The sequence below is a fragment of the Pholcus phalangioides genome, unplaced genomic scaffold, assembly GCF_987345545.1.
Source record: "Pholcus phalangioides strain wild (caught in Gottingen) unplaced genomic scaffold, Ppha-v1.0 ptg000024l_1, whole genome shotgun sequence".
In the NCBI taxonomy this organism is placed as follows: Eukaryota; Metazoa; Arthropoda; class Arachnida; order Araneae; family Pholcidae; genus Pholcus; species Pholcus phalangioides.
Genome location: NW_028301616.1, coordinates 31,119,351 through 31,140,821, shown reverse-complemented (window position 1 = coordinate 31,140,821; position 21,471 = coordinate 31,119,351). Strand labels below are relative to the sequence as shown.

Here is a 21,471-nt window from a genome sequence, read left to right as displayed (position 1 = left end):
AATCAAAACTTCGGAATGGGTATCGCGTGTATGTGTTTGTACGTGCGAGAGAGAGAGAGAGAGAGAGAGAGAAAGACTAATTTGCATATTATGACTAAGACGCACGGCGGAAGGAAAATTCCGGCGATCGCAGCGCCCTCTCCGCCGCCGCAGTCTTTGCTCCGGTTCCCAAAACATCGCAAAGGCGCAAAAATAAAGTAAAAAACAAAACCGCCTGTGGCGCTCTCGCGGTGATGTGACGATCCCCCTTCCGTACAAGAAGCTTTCTTCCACTCTCAAAGAGTTTCGCATGCCGTAAGCAGTTGGGAGGAAAAAGCCGCTGCGCCACCGACGACTGTCCCGGACCGGAGAAAGACAAAAAAAAAAAAACGGGATTTTTAAGGATACCATAAAACAAAAAAAAAGTTTTTTTCTTCCGTTTTTTTCAACGAAATTCTTCTCCGATTTTTTTTTTTTTTTTAAAATTCAAAGGAAAATTTAATTTTAGAAGAAATTATTATAATTTTCAATGGAAATGTGATACGGAAGGCGTGGAACAAACAAAAGTCATGGGAATCACGTTGGATTTCTCGGACGAAATTGTAATCGAAGAAGAAGCCACGACGACAATCAAGAAGAAGAAGAAGACGACGACGACGGCTTCGACATTATTGATAACAATGGTGGTGAATGAGTTGTCGCATGTTGACGTCCTTTGAAAAAAGGATATAGGGGACCATGCATGTTCGAGCAGCAAAAGTTCCTGTCAGCTTCTGCGGTTCCGAGTACAAGAACTGGTTGTTGAGAAGAAACGGATGCCTACAGTGCCCACTGCCAACTTAGAATTAATTACACACAGCCCATATAATTATCAGTCACAAAACATGATGATAATTATAAGTCTTCACCGTTGACTTAATGGAAGTGAAAAAGTGAGTGAGAGTGTGCAAGAGTGCCGTCTAGGGAGGAGGAGGAGGTGAAAAGTGTGTCATGTTCTCGAATGCAAACTTTGGATATTCATCAAGATAGTGATCGAATGAAGAAAAAGTGAACTATTCTCAGTGCTTGTTGTTCAGATAATAATATATTCGACGCCTTAAATATCTTTTTTCCTTCTTATTTCCGTGTGAAAAAAAAAAATTCCATCGAATCTCTTCGGATTACTTCAGATAGTATACACGAGCGTAAAAAAAAAAAAAAAATAGTAGGATAATTATGGCTATGTTCAGAAGCATCGGTGGCCCTGGGGGACCAGGTGGTGCAGGAAACCCCTGGGATAAGCTGATGTCAAAAGTCAAGAGGCACCAATCGCTTGAGCACCAGCAACATCAACAGACGGGCACTGACTCTAGGTGAGTGCAAATTCATGCTGTTTCCATTTTTCGTGTGAAATTTATTAATTGATCACATAAACCGAATTTATGTGGAAATGATTGATTTAGATTAATATTAATGCAGGTATCTCCGAGACTGCGTTTAAAACATCATTTTGGAAGAAATATCGATTTCTTTTGTTTATATTCCATAATTTTCTATGGAAGCCCCATTTCTTGAGATTCCAAAGTAGACATTGTTTTATATGAAGCTTTACTCCGGGATTACACTTATAAAAGTTTGATAAAAGATCTTTTACAAAACGTATTGGTTACATTCGCTCGAATGCAACCGATGTGCTTATTGGTTGCATCTTTCAAATTTTATTAAAGATTTTTTTGTAAAACTTTTATAGTGAAATCCCGGCCTTATAGAACTGAAGCTACGACTACTTTAGTGTTGCGTTTTTTACATCAAACTGATTCCATTAACAAAAAGTTTAAACATGTTTTAGGTCGGGATTACACTATAAAAGTTTGATGAAAGTTTTTTTTCTTGTGAAACATGAAAACAACTTTTATGAAACTCTTATAGTGTAATCCCGGCCTTTGAGATACTTTATATTGTCCCCCCTCACACGCCAGAAGCACGGAATATGCAATGTCCTCGGGGGAAAGAAAAAAAAAACCGTGTTAAATAACTTTTGAATGTTTACTCTAACCATGTTACTCTATGGCCAGGATTAGGCCGTGATTACACTATAAAAGTTTGATGAAAGATGTTTTACAAAACTTAAAAAAAAAAACCACAACCAATAAGCGTATAGGTCACATTTGGGTGAATGTAACTAATAAGCGCATCTTTTTTTTACACTATAGCGAATGTAACCAACTGACTTATTGGTTGTTTTTTCAAGTTTTGTAAAATATCTTTTATCAAACTTTTTAGTGTAATCCCGACCTCTTATTTGGAAGTTATTTTCTTAAAATGTTTTGTAACAGGTGTTTCGATGCGGATACATTTTCGCGTTTCAGACGATACTTAGGCCGGGATTACACTATGAAAGTTTTTTAAAAGCTCTTTGATAAAACTTGAAAATTCAACCAATAAGATCACCGGTTGCATTTGCTTTGATGCAGCGGTTCTCAACCGGTGCTCTGCGTACACCTCCCAGGGGCTCCGCAGCGACTCGAGCAAAATAAAGTGAACCAGTAGATTTGATAGATAAGTAAATAGAAGAGGCCTACACACACACACGCCATAAAAATCATGTACAAAAAAAAGGGCTCCTCGAGTCAAACAGGGCTCCGCCATAGAAATTATACACTGAAAAGGATTCCGCGAGTCAAAAAAAGGTTGAGAACCGCTGCTCTAATGGAATCGATGCGCCTATTTGTTGAATTTTTCAAGTTTTATAAAAGATCTTTTATCAAACTTTTATAGTGTAAGTCCGGGATTAGACGGCAAAATAAGTTATCCAACCAGCTGATAAAAAAAAATGAGGGCGGTAATTTTCCCATTCCTTTCTCTGACACGCAGGGGACGATGTTACGTTATCAAAATTAGTTTATTTTTAGCACTTAGCCAGACATTGTACAATGAGAACTACTGCATGACTGCATATATTAGAATAGTTTTGGTACTGCACGGCGCAATGGCTGTTATCTGTGCAATGAACTGAAAAATATATGCAGATATTATTATCTGTGATAGAGGGCAGTTTCCGTGAAAAAATACTTGAATTATGGTAAAATAACCAATAAAAACTGAATTTTTTTGTATTCCCTCAAACAGCTGTAAAGCATTAAATTCTGGACGTATAGCAGAGATCCCAGTTCCTTGCACAGCAAATTCCAGGCTGAGATTACACTGTAAAATTTTGATAAAACCCCTTTTATAAAGCTTGAAAATCCAACCAATAAAGCTAATAGGTTACTTTCAAGCAAATCCAACCGATAAGATTATTGGTTGAATTTTGCAAGTTTTATAAGTGTAATCCCGGCCTAAAACATTCTTTCAAATAAATTTATAAAACTATATTCGACAATTTTCAAGAAATTCGTCATTCCAACGTACTCAGTCGCCTTAATTACAGTGTTTAACACACGATACGGAAAATGAAATTTCAAAAAATTTATATTCACATCAACAGATTTGAGTGTAAGCGTGAGCATACCATACCGTAGAATCCTTTAACTACTTTACGATCAAGGACGTAATATTACGTCCAAACGCCTTTGTAGTAAAGTCAAACAAGCTCTCTCTGTTCTATTTCCTCTCTTATCACCGTCAGGTTTTGTTGTAAACCTACGAAGTTGTTCTTTTTATTTTCCTTTTATTTCTATACCATTATTGGTGACTTTCCCCCTATCCTTCTACTATATGCCTATAAGAGCAAAAGAGAACTGGTTGGTGAAGGGGGGGGGGAGAATCTACTACGTATAACTACTCTCTTATCTCTTTCTCTTATTTGCACTTATGTTCTCTCTGCTTTCCTTTCATTTGTTTTTTTTCCTTCAACTTCTTTACCTTTCTCTAACGTGCGGTTAGGTTAGGACGAGGTTACCATATTTTTCGCCCATTTGTCAAATAGAGATCATCCGAATTTCTCACCGAAACATTGTAAGCAAAGCGGTTGAATTTCAGTACCAAACCTGTATCATCACTGGCTAAATCTACTGTGAAAAAAAAATTCATTTATAGAATTTCTCTGAAATCGTGGTTTTGAATATTACATGGACTTTGATTTAGAATTTCGCATAAAAATGTGAATAGTGACCTCGTTCATCGCGGTACCTCGTCTATGACATCGATAAGGGACGGTCATGGCAGATTTCCGCATAAAATAGTGCTAATGAAACTCGATTTTGACATCAACGACTCCGGGTACAACGATATGTTTCTGCAGCACCTTTGCTTTTCTGGTTTTTGTCCGAAAAATTTACATTTTTCAAGGAACTCTTTGGAAACATATTGCTTTTTTGCTTGATATAATGCTTGCTTCATTTTTCAATTCATAGCTATGACAATAAAAAATGATTAATTTCATGACTATCGATCATTGTTCAGTTTCCATCGATTGTGCTATTAATATACGAATATCAATAGAATTCCTAGACACCGGGTGTCCCCATGAACCCCTCCTGAACCACCCCACAAAGCCGATGCGATTTGACATTTATTCGTTTCAGCGTCATTTGAATGGAGGTGAAACAACAACTTCATGATAGCACCTGATTATATTCAGTCTAAATCGGTAATAACGATACCTTGACTATATGGTAGCCTGGGTGGATTTCCCCAAAAAACAATGTTAATGAACCTTGCTTATAACGTAGATAAAAATGCAATCAATTCGGATATAATGACAAATTTTTCATCACTTGATTTCAATGTCCCGAGAAATTCCTAGAATTGACAGAGTCCGCATACGGGCCCGTATTTTGTTCTTTTGTACCGTTTCCTTATGAAAATGTCCCGTTTTCCGAAGCTTACTTTAATTTGTGCTAGAATCAGGGATGAAGTTAATTTTTATAATTCATAAATTGTGTTATGATGATTGATGCCTTATAACTTCAAATATTCATCTCACGTTTTTGCCCCATGTTCATTTTTTCCCGTGAATTACGTTTCAGCGAATTGCTATAGCACTGTATATCTTACCAAAGCCTATTTATAAACAATTATTTGGCAATTTCCTTGAAATTAGTAACACGTGTAGGCTTCGGCCAACATTATCGTGTAAATAAATAAATGTTTGGCAAAAATCAATGATGTCCCGTATTTATCTCGATCAAATATGGTATTCATAACCATAATGAAATAAAAAACAATTCAGAGTATATGATTTCATCATATTATAATTTTCGTCAGAAAAGGTTTTAAAAATGTCAAACCTCTGTTGTATCGACACCTCGATTTTTGCAACATTGAATACCAACCATCGACTAAATACATAACCACAAAATTCTGTGGAATCTTTGATGCCATTATAACTGAGTTTGACTGTATCTCACAGCAGTATCATTAAAACATCAACTTCGAAATATAACGACATAATTTCGTTACCTCTGATTGACGTTATAACAGAGACAAACGACATTCATGCGTTAGAATCTTTTCTTTTTTAACATTCAGGGTGCTCCCACCATTCCACAGATGATGAGCGTAATACCCTGCTCAATCATCCTGTGATGATTAGGAATGGTTTTTTTAAAGATGAAATTCTTTAATGACGTATAGATGGCGCGCGCATATTTAGTCTAGCTTTTTTTTTCATTTCTCAATTCTCTGACAGGTTTGCTTGTACTGTATGGGAGGGTGTCTGGCTCCAATCACAAGCGTGTTGGTGATTTTTGAGTAATAACCGAAATTTTGCGTTGTTATATATCACGGTTTTTTTTTTTCGTTTGCATTGAATTTGCAACATCTAAGTATGATTGCCATCTATCTTTCACAAAAGAAAACTCAGGGAAAGAGGAAGTTTTTTTACTCTCCCGCAGTGAGAGAGGCATTTTTTCCCGCATACTCTCGTAGCCAAAGTGTTAATAATAATGATATAAAATCCCCGGTGTATACCCAACCAGAGCAAAATCACCAATTACTAAAATCAGCCTCTCTATTAGATTAAAAAAAAAACCGGAATCTCACAAATCAAACCAATGACAGGTAGAAATTTCCGTTTCGTTAAAATCAACACACACAAAACATTTTTTAAATGAATTTCATATGCAAAGAAACTTTGTGATATTCGAAAGGAAATTTAGTATAGGCCATAGCAAGCGACCAAGAGAAACGGGAGTGTGTAATAGAGACTAGCGACGAAAACAATGTATTGTTTTGTTCTACACCGCACACACACTCGAGAAGTGAGTCAAAGGAAAGAAAAAGGTCACTTAACAAGGTGTGCGACTAGAACAAACAAGTTTGTTCTGTGACAAACCTGTTTGTTCTGTGACAAACCTGTTCTGTGATTGGTTCGTTTTTTCCTTTTTCCCCTCCCTCTTTTTTTTTTTTTTTTTTTTTTAAAAAAGAGCTTCTGCGGAGGGATCATATCATTTCAGAACCGCTCTGGTCATTTTCTCTATCTCCCTCTTCCTTCACTATGTGCGGATATGACATCTCTTCTTCCAGCCCTATACAATTTTTTCTTCCCAGTCGAAATTCTTGTATCGCGTACCTTTTCGTTTCACTATGTGCTCGGCCTAAGAGATACAAAGAAACGGGTAATTGTTTTTTCCATTGAAAAATCAACGTGACAAAATATCTGGGCTTGTCAATACTAGAATAAGAGGCTTTTAAGGAGGCGAAATATCTCATCAATGTGCTGCTTAAAGGGTGAATTTTTGTTCTTAAAAATACAATCGCTATAAGAAATTGACCGTGTAGGTACAGGAAATGGGAGAAAGTGACAAAGAGGAAAGTGGGAACCCTTTGAGAGAAGAGGCCTTGTAGTTTTAAACACACACAATTCCGATCTGTCACGTTTATGGGTGATTTACTACCATGAAATAACTGAATGGGGGTTTTATTGAAACCTTAAAAAAACACAATGTAAGCTTAGTCGGCCAATAAAAGCAAGAATCATCATTACAATACATCTACTCACAAAGATGAATTAAAGGTCGATTAAAATTCATCTAGCGCTTTCTGTTGACCATTCTTGTAACTACTTTTTAACGTTTCAATAACACAAGATATACAGAAGACTGGATGTTGTGAAGATATTTATTATTTTAGATGTTAATTTTTTTAAGGAAGGAAAAAACTCATCTCTGTCTCTACCGGGAGTCGAATCCGGGTCCCTCGATTGCCGGACGAGTGCTCTGACCGCTAAGCTACAGAGGAGATAGAGATTTTCCTTAGCTAGAGCGTATATGTGCCGAACGGTTTCAATAACATTCCATGTTCACAGCATGTGCAGCATTTTTTTTTGTCTCCACGTATATTATTCCGTGAGTTACTGAACATTCAAATGTTAACTGTTGAATCACACTGTATATACTTTGAAATTTTAGTTTTTGATAAACCGGTTTTAAAAATTCCCAGCTTAATTAAATCAAAATCGTCAGGATAAAAGTGATTTTAATGAGCAGCGGGCACTGTATTCGTTATTGTTCATTGCTTATATTGCGGCGAAGTGCACGTGCCCATGCATATCTTGTTCAAGCTTAATAAATGGTTAGGTTCCGCGGATGCGCAATCGAGTCCGCTGGGACAATGTGCTTACGTCACTATGTGACAGAGCTTGGGTGTCTCTCTGTTCCCATCACTCTCACTGCTTATATTAATTATAACGACTGACTGTTACTTAAACTAAACTCATTAACAACAACCTTTATGACATATCAAGTCACACGGCTTTCATTTTACGTATTATCAGCAAGGTAAGTTGATGGGTTCTGAAAGATGTATTATAAATTGCGGAATGATTATATAGAGAGGACAGTATTAAAGGTGAGATAGTTTATCAGTTAAAACAACGCGATAACCATTGTCTCATTAGCGTCTCCATCGGGTATCGATCCTAATATGCTCTAGACTTTCAGACGAAATTCCAGTATTCCCCGCCTTTAATTAAAGTGGGGATTACTTATTTTCAATTAACTCTTATTCGAAGGCCCTTTGGTGAAGTCCAAGGAGCTGTATCTATGCTGCAGCAGTTAACACAGGCAAAATCTTGATGCCAAATGAAATTTCCATCTAAAGTTAAGTGAGTGTAATATGGCCATGCTAAGCTTCAGTGATTTTTTTGCTGAGGCCTGTACAATAAATTCTGAAAAACGGATAATGTTAAAAGATACCTTTTTTTTGAAGTGTTCTAAAGAGAAGGGGAAAAAACTAGTCCAAGGTACGTGTCGATGGAAAATATGAAAAGGGAAAGATTTTTTTTTTTTGCCACAGATATATGCTGAAGAAAAACCACTTACAAGATAGTAACGCAAAAATTTGGGTTTTCTAACCGGAGCGTATCATGAACAGCGCTTTGAAATTTTCAGGACCGTTCTCATTTCTTCGAAACAAGAATACACAGTATATATGTACAGTATACAGGGTGCCCATAAATTCGTAAACACCTTTTTTCCGAAAAAAATTATTCCCACGAAAAAGGGATTTTTTTTTTTTGGTACAGAAAAAAATTTAGTTCACATTTTTGTGGATAAAAGGCGCTGCGCGAAAGCAAATCCCGAGCGATTGGACCTGAACCTTTTTTTTCAATCCTCTTTGCCTCCAAGACGTTTCTAAAGCTTCAGCCGGATAAAACAACTTCACCAATATTGCTTTTTCTACCAGCGTCAGCATGATAATAAAAACCCTATGTAGTCGCCAGTAAGGGGCCATTCAAGTATTACGTAAGCAGATTTTCAGCCATTTTTTACCCCCTCCCCCCTTGTCAGCAAAAGTCAGCAAAACACTGATCCCCCTCCCTCCCTGTCAGCAGCTTAGAATATTTCATATCTTCAAAAAGGGGTGGTTGATGACGTAAGCAACCTTCAAACCCCCCTCCCCCCCCCTTGTCACGAAAAGTCAGCAAATCTGAAACCCCCACCCCCGATGCTGACGTAATACTTGAATGACCTCTAACAGGGAAATTCTGAAATGCACCCCGTTAATCGTACACCCTGCATTTTATAGGACTCTGATTCGCATATTTCCCGTGATCTGCTTCAGAGCAACGTTCTCTACCTCCATCGACAAAAATTTGAACTAATTTTTTGTTCTCTACCAAAGAATACGTCCTCCTTCGTGAGAATAACTTTTCCACAAACTGCATTCAAATACAGTGACACCCTCTATATATAGATACTCTGTTGACCAGGAAAAAGAGAGGGATTATCGTTTTATCGAGAGGCAGCAGTTTAACATTAGAATATAGACATTTCCAAACAAGAGTTAAAAAAATATCGTTGTAGAGGGATTTATCATTACATCGAGTATCGTTGCAGCGAGATTTCACTGTTATACCGATTCTCCTTCAATTTTTATGGATTTTTAATTTATTTACGAATTTATGGGACACCCTGTATATTTGCATAATATTAAGCCAGGAATTCATTCACTACCATTCTTTTTTTATAATTGTTAATGTAAATTTTGGCTTGATTTGAACGTTAGGTATTTCCAGATTAATCCCAAATTTTCATTTTTAATAATCCGAAGTAATTAATGATTGGCTGCTCGTGTTATTATAATAATATGGTGGGAAGGGGTGGGAGGTTAAGAGTGATCGATGGACGCATTTCAAATTGTTGCACCCTCCATTGTTATTGATTTCGCTACTGGAACATACGCAACTGCACGTAAATCATGTCCCCTTTTTTTAGAGGATGTTGTGTTGAGGTTGAAAAGTGGGTGTGTGCATCGCTACCGATTTTTTTTTAATTCTTATTTTCAAATGTATAAGAGCCTTATCTGTAAAATGCAACGCCCTATTCCAGACTGTTGCTGACAAGCTGCTTAATAATAATAATAATAGGTCCATATTTGACCGATCGTTTGGTCATCCGTGTTGGGCTCGGGCAAAAACAGGAAATATTAATGAGAGTGGAACAATCGATTTCTCTTTTGGAAGATTTTGCCATTAATTGGGTTTTTTCATTTGAAGTTGTCTTTGAATTCAAAATTGAATTAGGGTTAAAACTTTACAACTCAATTGTCACTCATGAAAAAAATCAATTGTTTTTTTTTTTTTGCGTATTCAAAAAATTAAATTTTCTTCGACGTATTATTCAATAAAAATTCAAATAATTGATTATAATCAATTATACTTGATAATATAATTTTGATAAAAAATTGAACTCATTCTATTAATATTGATATTGGAAAAAAGCCATCGGAAAAAGCCATTCCAATTGGAACATTGGAAAAAAGCCATCGAATATTTAAAAAAAAACAACTTGAATTTAAGTAATTTTTCTCCTCCCCGAATTTTTAATGAAATTATTTGTAATTTTTTTCTTGCATTTTTGCTTCTGTAATTTTTCATACACTCTAATTTTTGAACGCATTTTTTCTGTAATTTTTTCAAGTGCAATTTTCTGTAATTTTCAATACGCTTTCTTCCATAATTTTTGAAATGTTTTTCCCTGTGATTTTTGAACACTTCTCTCCTTTGAGGCTCGGTCGATTGCCCACAAAATGGGAAGGTTTGAATTTTTACAGCGTTCTTGCAATAAGTCGATTGCCCTCAGTCTGATTTTCGTCATTTTAGGTAATCGGGGGGGGGGGGGGGTTATTTTGGAACTTTTCAAATATTTTATTCAAGTAACTAGTAAAAATATGTAAAATTTTGTTGAGATATTTGAAAATCGAACAAAATGCATTGATGCGAATGCCAAAAATAAAAAAGGTTTGTTAGCTCTCTCTCTGCTGTTCACTTGATTTCTTGAATTGATTCTGAATTTGAATTTCTGAATTTGAATTCTGAATTTCAATTTTTGAATTCTGAATTTCAATTTATGAATTCTGAATTTCAATTTTTGAATTCTGAATTTCAATTTTTGAATTCTGAATTTCAATTTCTGAATTTGAATTCTGAATTTCAATTTCTGAATTTGAATTCTGAATTTCAATTTCTGAATTTGAATTCTGAATTTCAATTTTTGAATTCTGAATTTCAATTTTTGAATTCTGAATTTCAATTTTTGAATTCTGAATTTCAATTTTTGAATTCTGAATTTCAATTTTTGAATTCTGAATTTCAATTTTTGAATTCTGAATTTCAATTTTTGAATTCTGAATTTCAATTTCTGAATTTGAATTCTGAATTTCAATTTCTGAATTTGAATTCTGAATTTCAATTTCTGAATTTGAATTCTGAATTTCAATTTCTGAATTTGAATTCTGAATTTCTTGAATTTCTTCATTGATTTCTGAATTGATGCATATTTTAGGAATATGTCTCTCTCTCTTTTATTTTTGGAAATAAATTATGTGTTTTAAGTTACTACTTTCAATGAAGTTTATTGAAATCGAGCTCAATTATAGAGAAATTTGATGCAGTGAAATATCGGTTAATAACGTTTTTTTAAAATTTTGTTGCGTTGGATGAATTTTATTTCTTTTTACGTCAGTATTTTGGTTTCAATACTTTTGCGTAAGAAATTAGTTTAGTCTTTAGTGACACCTATCTTTGACTTTGAATGTTATTCTATAATTTTACACGTATATCATATTTTTTTCATTTTCAATCTCTTTTTTTTTTTCTCCCAAAAAACTAATTTCCCAATCATTTCTAAAAAAATTAATTATTTTGATACGCTATGCCTACTTATAAAATAATGTCATACAGTGAAATATCGGTTAATATTAGATGTTTCTTCTACCTTCACATGAGCTGGCACCATTAAAATAACGTTAAACAACTTGGTGCAAACAACCAGTGAGTTTTTAAAATTGAATTAAGGGTGATCGTCATTTTGCCTGAAGAACGATTCATCGTGAGAGCAAACCACTTATACCCTTTCCTTTTGTAATTTTTTAAATAATGTTTTTTCTGCAATTTTTATACGAATTTCTTCTAGAATGTGGGCAAAACGTTCGTAGAAACTTTAAAAATTCATAAAAACCGGAAAAATAACTGAAATAAAAAACGGTTTGCAGGGTTAGCATCACTAGCTCACGGGAATTATGACAGGAAAAAAAAAATTACTCAAAAAAACAGCCGATATGTGACGCTGAACGTACACAAGTCAAGTCAAAGAAGAAAAGATACGTAAATAACGAACATAATACCACCAAATCGTTTATTATAGCAGTATGTGTTCCACATGACCACCACCCCACGGGATAACACATTGCAAGCGAGTCACAAATCCAGCAACGGCAGAGTACAGAAGGTCCGGATGTATACATGACACCTCTTGGCGGATCGCATCTTTCAGTTCCCTCAGATTGGATGGACCGGATCGATACACCCCGGATTTCAAATATCCCCATAACCAGAAGTCTGGCAGTGTCAAATCTGGAGACCGAGGAGGCCATGGGAATCTGCAACGCCTGCTAATTATTTTGTCTTCCCCGAACGTCTGAATCAGAAATGCCTTGATCGGAGTAGCAGTGTGACTAGTTGCTCCATCTTGCATTATACGTGACGGTAGAAAGCGCATCTCTTTCACGCAAACATGGCACAACCTTCCCGCGCAGAAGCGTTAAATAACGCTGCGCATTCTCTGTGTAGCCGTTTTTCACTCATTTACTGGGCACTGCATTTCAAGGAAGAAGGGTCCCATGACGAACGAACCTGTCAACCCGCACCACACTGTCACATTTGGGGAATGTAATGGTTTCTGCGTGTACTCACGTGGATTAGACGCAACCCGGATGCGACAGTTATGGGTATTAACGTCGCACTGGAGCAAAAAATGAGCTCCATCTGTCCACAAGATGTTAAAGACCCCGATGGGATTCTGTTTGATTTTAGAGAAAGCCCACCTCTCAACCTCGCAAATGCTTCCCTCTGTGCGGTATCCGCTGGTAAAAGTTCATGGAACGACTGCAATCTGCATGGGTACAGGATTCCATGAAGAATATTGCGCATCGAGGATGGTGGTAAGACCAAGCGTCTGCAGCTTCACGAGCTCTGCTGGTCACTGCAGCTGATTCGGACGATAACGCTTCCATTTCGGCTGCAAAACGCGGCGAACGTGCCTTCCTTAAACATGGTCGTCCGGCTCTTACATGATCCTTCAGCGTTCCAGTTTCCTCAAACCGCTAAACAAGCTTTATGAGGCCTGTCATTGCTAAAGGCCCTTTTCCAGTCTTCACATTCTTCCAAACTCGGAATTTACCCATGGCAATGGTCGCTGATTCCTGGTCCACGTAAAACAACTTCACCAACAAAGCTTTGTCCTTCGCACTCACTATCCTTGTTCACATACACGGTTTACAACGGTGAACTGGTTGCGGATTAGGAGCGCGCAAGTTCTTAAAACCGTCTCATTTGCATATATTTCCCCACCAAAGTCTCCCGTATCAGCACCATCTATCGGCTGTTTTCTCAATATCGGTCATCAATCAATCGTCCATATTCCTTTGCGGAACCTCTAACGAATTGGTACATGTTGGAATGTGGGTCTATGTATAGTGAATCTTCACGTGAAGTTTGTTTCTGTGTAATGCTTGTTATGTGTACTGCTGCCATCAATTCTTTAAACTATGAGTTTTTTCCTCAACTCATAGATCGTGATGTGAATGAATAATTATAACGTTGTAGGCCTGTTGCTCTCTGCGGCGAGACTTTTTAACGGGGAGATCGGCTCGCATTTGCACCTCGAAGTTATGAACCCAGCGATGCTAACCCTGCAAATCGTTTTTTATTTCGGTTATTTTTCCAGTTTTTATGCATTTTTGAAGTTTCTACGGACCTTTTGCCTCCCCCCCCCCCGTACGATTCACATTCTTCTTTTTGATAGGCTTATTTTAATACGGTTTTTTTCCTAATTTTTCTTCTGTAATTTTTGTGATGCCCTTTTTCCCGTAATCTTTTGCACACATTTCCTGTGATTTTTTTAAATGCTATTTTCCCCCCGTAATTTTTAATACACTTTCTTCATTGATCAGTTTTGGTGCACCACGGTCATTTTCTGCACATGAGGGCTAATTAGACCGGGACCTACAATTTATTGTGGAATCCGAACGGTAGGCTTGTTTTTTATACTCATCGAGAGGTTGGTGCACTAACCCTTCGATGTTCGATGGGAGGACTCCCTTCGGTAGCAATTTCTTCTGCGGTCATGTCGCCGTTTTTGTTGTACCCCTGTGTCAGGACGAACCGGGTATCAAACTCGCAACACCTCTGAACACCTTTGGTACATCAGGCAAGTATCTTATCGACCTAGGCTATCGCGCCCTTAATTTTATTCTATAATTTGTAACGAATTTGCTTTAAAACGTGGGATGCGTTCAATTAACACAATGAATTTTAGTAAGTTTTATTCTGTGATACACTTTTTGTTAATCTATTTCCAATAAATTTGTTGCCACAATGAAATTTCTTTTGTAATTTTAAACGAATTTTTCATAATGAATCGTGATACATTTTCGATGATTTTTTTCATAAATTTTCTTCTATAATTTTCGATGATTTTCTTTCCAAAATGTTCGATTCTCCCATGGTTTTCAATAGGCTTTTTCTTAACTTCCGATTTTTTTATTATAAAGTTTGAGAATTCGTATTTTAACCATAACAATCTTTTATAAAAAGAAGAAAAATGCAAAAAATAAATTTATACCTAGATTTTTAAGTGAATTTCGGTATTTTTTAAGTGTTTTAGAGATAACTCAGTTTTTAAAAAGTTTTCATTTGATATCATAAGTTTATAGAAATGATTGCAGTTGTATAGAACACTCATTATTGTTTTCTGAGAATTTTATTTAAAAAATTATTATGGAAATATTCTAAATAAATTGTTTAGATTATTATATATTGATAAATGAATTTAAAAGTTTTATGGTTAGTAAAACTTGATGAAACTCTTAATTAAAAAAAAATTTAACGACTTCCAAATATATGAAAAAAAATTTCCTAGGAATTTTTTCGAAACATTATATAACATGAAATAATGAGTAACACCATAACATCGAGTTTACGGGCAATTTTTTGTTGCCACTCTTCTTATCCGCAACTTGTTTGTAATTTTACTTGACATGAAATCCTATTAAAAGTGAGCCAAATTTTTCTAGAGCAATTTCCTAAAGTGAACACGAAGTTCGCGGAACAATAATAATGGGGGGAAAAAAAATCCGACATGTGTTATACCGCCAAGGTAAATTAAGATTTTTGTTTCCTCGAGTTATTTTCCGCGAAAAATTTCTGAGATTTTTTTTTTCCCTCCTGGATCATTATGATTTTTGACTGGGGGGTATATTAAGATAGATTCGGATGTAATGACGTCATTTAAACCCGTGAAATAAGGATTTCGAAACGTTAGCGGCACGGCTTTAGAGTTGATGTTTGCAGAGCCGCCCTTAGGGGATGTGCGACAGATGGGGGCCACAGGTATGTCCTTAGAGGTGTGTGACAGGTGTTATCGTAGTTGCGCCGTTAGGGGTGTGTGTGTCCTTGGAGAGTGTCACAGGTACGGCCAGCAGCTACAGGTGCGTCCTTAAAAGTGTGTGGCAGGCGTGGACTCAAGGTTTGATGACAAGTGCGGCCGCGGGTGCGTTTTTTGGGGGTGGATGACAGGTGCGGTCACGGGTGCGCCCTGATAATGCCTCACGCTCTCAGGGGCCCGCACTCGAATATTAGAAATGATAAATTGCGCGGTGGTGAATATTTCTCGGTGAATTTTCCCAGCGGTAACTTTTGCTTCTGATGAGGTGTTCCACTGCACTACAAAAAAAAAAAAAAAAAAAAAAAAAATCATATTCCTAATTATTTAAAATTTCTTATTAAAATATTTGTTATTCGCTTCTCACAACTGAAATTAATTTAATTTTCGCTACCACCACAACGATAACAATTTTCCCGATTTCTGAATCAACTGATTTTTACGAGAATGAATGCTCATAAAACAATTACTTCCTTGGTTCTTATTTAAACCGTTTTCCCTCCATGCACAAAGTAAAGTTAATCCGTGTGTTATGCTGAGATTTCATGATGGAAATTGATTCTCTTTAAGCTGAGCTCAGCGTAATTAATCCGAACTATCAATTCAAGACACTAATGGGGACGGACATCGAACTAGTCGATCGGACAAGGGACGGGTTTGCAGCGATCCCCATTCGTCTTCAAAAGCTCTTTAATCTGAATAATTTTTCATAGTCACGTGTTGTAGCTTTTCTCGATCTTTCGAGATTTTACATCGAAAAAGACTCTTCGGAGTTCTTTAGAGAGCAGTGGCTCCCAAACCTTTTAAAGCGCCACCCCCCACATAAGATATGTTCCGGTTGAGCAGGGCATTCCAGATATTTTTTGTTAATAAATGTGCTTCGATTTCCGACTACACGTACACGCACATTACAACATGTATCAATTCGTTAGAAGTTTTGCAGGGGAATATGGACGAGGTGCACGTATGGTTCAGTAATGGTGGTAGTGAGAATAAGAAACCCACACATTTGTAGCACCACGGTCTGAAAGGGATATTATCCCACTATAATGAATTTTTTTAAACTTCGTTTTTCTTAGTTATAGTTTCTATTTGTAAATACGATACACTTGTCAATGCTAAGACAAAAAGCATATTTTTTTAGAAGTACGGGGTTTTCAGGTATCTCTCTACCATATTTCAAATTGGCATAATCAAAATATAAAAGTAATACTTCTGTTACAGTGCTCGCAACAAGGAGTGCGTTGTGGCCGCAATATTTCCGCTCCCCCCCAACCATGTAGTTATCCCAGGTTCTACCACATAGCACCCGAGTGATCTGCACTGAAGCAATCGACGGCAATTCAAATTAAAATTACACGAATATTTATTTTAGTCCGCTGTATCTGTCAGACAAGGCGATAACTCTTCGAATGAATATATTAAAAGGTTACGACAACATTTAAAAACAAATTAAAAGTTATGTGATTATCATTCAAAATATGCATAAGAGGGAGAACTAAAGAAAGTACTGCTGCTTCAGACTTGCCACTTTTTTGATCGTTTGGTTTTGGATCAATTATTTGGTCCGGCTAATCCCGTTCCTCTTTCTCAACTCCCGAGACCACCAATTCGATTTAGCATTTCCTTAAACCCCAACTTCTCCCTCCTCAATTCACTTCCAAAATCCTCGAACTTTTCCCATCTCCTAACTTGAAATATTCCTCTTCGAAAAATTACCCCTGTTCTTAATCGGTTCATTTCATTCCTTCTCCCCTACAACTAACCAATCCTCATCCAGCGTAAAATTCATCCCAAGAACCTGACCGTCAAATCGAAAGATGCCTAGGCCACATCACCATATGGCAATATCGGCTCACTGTCCTCACGGACTGGATACCTCTGGCAATTTATTCATTAAAAAGCATACATTACAAAATATACATTACAATCACAGCAATTATAAAATCATAATCTAAGTATAAAATCAGTTGCGAGATCACAATCTACGTATACAATCGTAAATCAAGCATATAATCTTATATTCCTATTAAATCTTAATTCAAATATAAAATCCTAAATCGCATATTGAAATCAATAATGAATCGGATATAAAATTAATAATCGATTTCATTCTTAATTTAAATCAATTGATGTTTCTTCTTGTGTGTCACCGCTACCTCTGACCCTGACAATAGCACGCAATTGCCTTTAGCAACCGTACCCAGTATTTCGCGCTACAAAGGAAATTCATGTAACGTGCACAAAGTTCTCACAGGAAGAACCACCGAAACTAGAGATGGGATCGACTCACACAAGTAAGTGCCAAATTAAAAGGACACAAACAATTCCAATTGCACACAAACATGGAATTGCATGTAGGTGCCAACCATCAAAGACTCTCCACGATTTACGGCTACGTTTCTTTCAAAATTAAACTCAACACCCTGAAGATACGCCTCGTGAGACGTTCCGTTTCATGAAAATAATGGCAGTTTTCTTTAAAGTCGTACTTCGATGAATCGGCAGTTCTTTTTAGTTTCCCATTGATATTATAACCTCCTTAAATTCCCCTAAGATATTTGACTCAAGCTCACGGATTCTGGTTTTTGAAGTCCTGAATAAAACCTCAATAAGGAAATCTCGTTATTAATGAAATAATTTGAACCAATTGGGCGCAAGAAAATTAAAATTACTTAAATATTATACAATCAATTTAAATAAACAAGAAAGAAACCCGATTATATTCACAAATAATTTGAATAATCCAGGAAAAGCTGAACCCGATTACGCTTCATATTACCCGAATGTAATAAACAAATTTCTGATGCTCTTGTGATTTCAAATTTTAAGGAACCCAAATGTAAATTCTGTATTAATAAACGGGGGGGGGGGGGATTGAATGGAATTCTGAATTATGGCAATTACTCGGGTGCTTTTCTGCGTGGAATTGGACATTTATGGTCTGTGTGTCTGCTCCAAAAACAATTAACACGCGTAGTCATTGTTGCGGATACCAAGCACTGTATACGCACATGCACGAAATGTTTGGGATCATCGTTAAGGGTCTTGAGAGAACTTCCTTTACAGCTACGATGGGCGATAATAATTTTGAATTGCCATCCACTACACGTGTGCATGACAAAATCGTAGATTGTTATTCGCTTGTATCTCTTTGTGTGTGTGTGTGTGTGTTGTTTTCGAAAATGGCCGAGTATGTGTGCTGTAAGACACACAACGCTCATTAAATACTTTTCTCAGGGACGAATTCGGTAAAAATGGTGGCACAGCAATAGCCCTCCTCCGAAGCGGAATAATTGCGTTATTTATTGGTTTGCGTGTGGGGAAAATGGGTCTTTTTGGACGACAAAAGCGGATGTTTGTCTGCTCTCTCTCTCTCTGTTCGAACATAAAAGTTAACAAAATTTTTGAATTGTTACAATACAAAGCTTATCCTACGTTTGATGCGTATTCGCGTTATTCCGGTGGAAAAGGGATAATTTAATCGCCTGTTGGAACAAATCCAAACGGTTACTGTATTCGTAAGTTTTGAACGGATCTTTGAGCACATTCAGTTGCTTGAACTTGAGTTGAAAAAAAACCCCCCCAAAAACAATGTTATTCAATAATTGAGAAATTGCTGATGCTCAGTGATGCTATTGTGGGGAAAAAAAGCAAAATAACACCTTGAACGACTTCTAATGACTCTGAAAAACTCTAAAATGAAAAGTAATTCATCTCGTAACAAGTCTTTTATTTTCTCTAAAACTTTTATTGCCATCTACGGATACTTTCGACATTGTTATTTTAACACGTTCAAAAATGTTACAGGGTAAATTTCTTCAGACACATTAAAAGAAGTAGAAATTCTATTACATAGTTGATACCAACAAAAATATATCATGCACGGATGCGTACCCAAAAGTTTCCAAAGCATGAAGGCGTGATATGCATATATCGATTATAGGTTTTTTTTTTACCCGTATGTTACGGAATTTCTCGTTAAGGCGATAAACCTTTCTTTCTCGGCGATACCATAGCGATACATTAAAGCTCATTACTCGTTGTCGTAGTCGAGTCTCATCGTTTTAAGCCGGTCAGTCGGTGTCGTGCTCACACATGGACACGGACACGGCTCCTCTCCGTGTAGTCTCTATCACGCACCCATGAAGAAGAAGGGTCAGATGCGACCATTACCCGCACTTTCCATACGTATGAAGATCACGCTTCTATTAACGAATGATAGATAAGAAAGATTCATGCGATTTCTATTTTGATGTTTCGAGTCTGAGTTGTTGCTAAGGAAAGGTTCGATCCGGTGCAGCAGCCAGCAGCATTGTAAATTGTGTGTGTGTGTATTACACACTTATACGGGCATTGTTTTGTTTGGTTGCAGTGTTTACGGATGTATTTTAATTGCATGCGACATGGATTTCTTTTATTCGCATGAACATGACAATACATTGTATGGGGGCTTTTCCTCCTCTTTCATCGGTTCTCCGATATTTTTGTTTTTCTTCTGCGCTACATTTAGTTCTAAGAGCTACATTTTAATGAAATTTTCTCATGCGATACGTACTTTGTGTATTTTTCTTGGTATTTTGTGTCCTTCTTTTTTTTAATGGCGTGAGCTTCTTGATAAATAACTATGACTCTCATATTTTAAATATTCCGATCGATCATTTATTATAAAGGAGTGTCTACGTTTAAATTTCTGTGAAGGTATTCCATACTTTTTATTTTTGTCGGGGAAAGCTTTCTGAAATGAACGATGGTGATTGCAGATTCGATTTGTGGTATTTCGAGCAGTTGATTGTTTGATGGTGTTTACAGTCAAATCCCGTTTTAACGAATACCGTTATAGCGAAAATCTCGTTTTAACGAACGCTTTTCTAATCTACCAGATAAGTTTACATAGGAACAATTCAAAAACCTGGAATTCCTTTATAACGAAGTGATTTCTACTTTCCCCTGGAATTTGTTATAACAGGATTTGACTTTATTTCTATAGGAAAATATTCTTGATGAATTTCTTCTGTTGAAAGAGAATTGACTGCATATTCAGGGCAGTTGCAACGAGTTCGAGGCTCCAATTGAGCCCTAATCAAAAAAAAAAAAAAAATCCAGCAATAACGCAAACAAAAATTTCAGAATTGATGAAAAAAAAAAGAATTTCGGGATCAACGGGAAAAAAGGAAAATTTCGGGAAAAAATGGATAAAAAATTTCAGAATTAATGGATAAAAAAATTTTTCAGTCGACGAAAAATAAAAAACTTTACTTGCTTTTGAATTTCTTTTGCCTGTAAAAAATTTGGCAACTTCACTTGCCTTTGATAATTTTTTTCCCATTGATCGTGTGTTGTCCGGTGTCGTTCGAATGACGCCACTGACATTTTAGGGTTGGCAGATTTTTGAAGTCTTTCTCGGCCTGTATTGGTGTTCGAAATATCAATGGTCACAATTTTTTTTTTTGACCTACCTACAACATTCCCGCCGGATTTTTTAAAAAAATATATTTTTGTGTATATTTGAATGAGTAGAATCAGGGGTAATTTTGCAAAACGAGGCGTACCCTAGGGACCGTTTTCTTGTCGGTGGGGATTAATTCCCAGTCCCAGCCTCCACTAATCATTTTCGCTACTTTAATCTAGCCGTTGATTGGTCAAGAAGAAAAAAAAAAAACAAATAGGGAACAATAGCTCGATCGTGAATAAAATGTCTTCAAGGGAAAAGCTTGTTATATAACAATACGGAAAAAAATTGAAGGGATTCGATTGTCTCGAGAACATTCCCTTTTTATCTCAGGTATTGTCCGATATATTGTCGTAACAGCTGTCGTCACTTATGGCCAATATATATATGAGGCCCGAAAAATGATTTAAGAAGCGGGGGAAAAAAAGAGGGGAAAAACTCCTTGTATTTTCTTGGGAAATCCATAAATTCAACCCAAAAGGGAACCTTCAATGTTTTTTTATATCCTTCTCCAGGGCCGGTTCCCGGTATTTCGTCTTCGATCAAATTGGAGAGGGGCTCCCGGTGATTTAGTGGCGTCGCTACATAAAAAAAAACCGGGATTTTTCTCTACTACTACTACTACTACAACGAACGTCATCTGGCCGGGACTCGTTGTTTTGTTGTCGATTCCTC

General features: G+C 36.5%; 1 protein-coding gene across 1 annotated transcript in view; it reads left to right on the top strand.

Moving 5' to 3' along the window:
- Window positions 1-212: 212 nt before the first annotated feature.
- Window positions 213-21,471, top strand: part of LOC149069215 (potassium voltage-gated channel protein Shaker-like) — a 508,027-nt gene continuing 486,768 nt past the window's right edge. Inside the window, exon 1 of the mRNA XM_089250522.1 lies at window positions 213-1,331. Coding sequence (XP_089106648.1) covers window positions 1,195-1,331 — 137 coding nt within the window. The 5' untranslated portion in view covers window positions 213-1,194. The remainder of the gene's footprint in view (window positions 1,332-21,471) is intronic.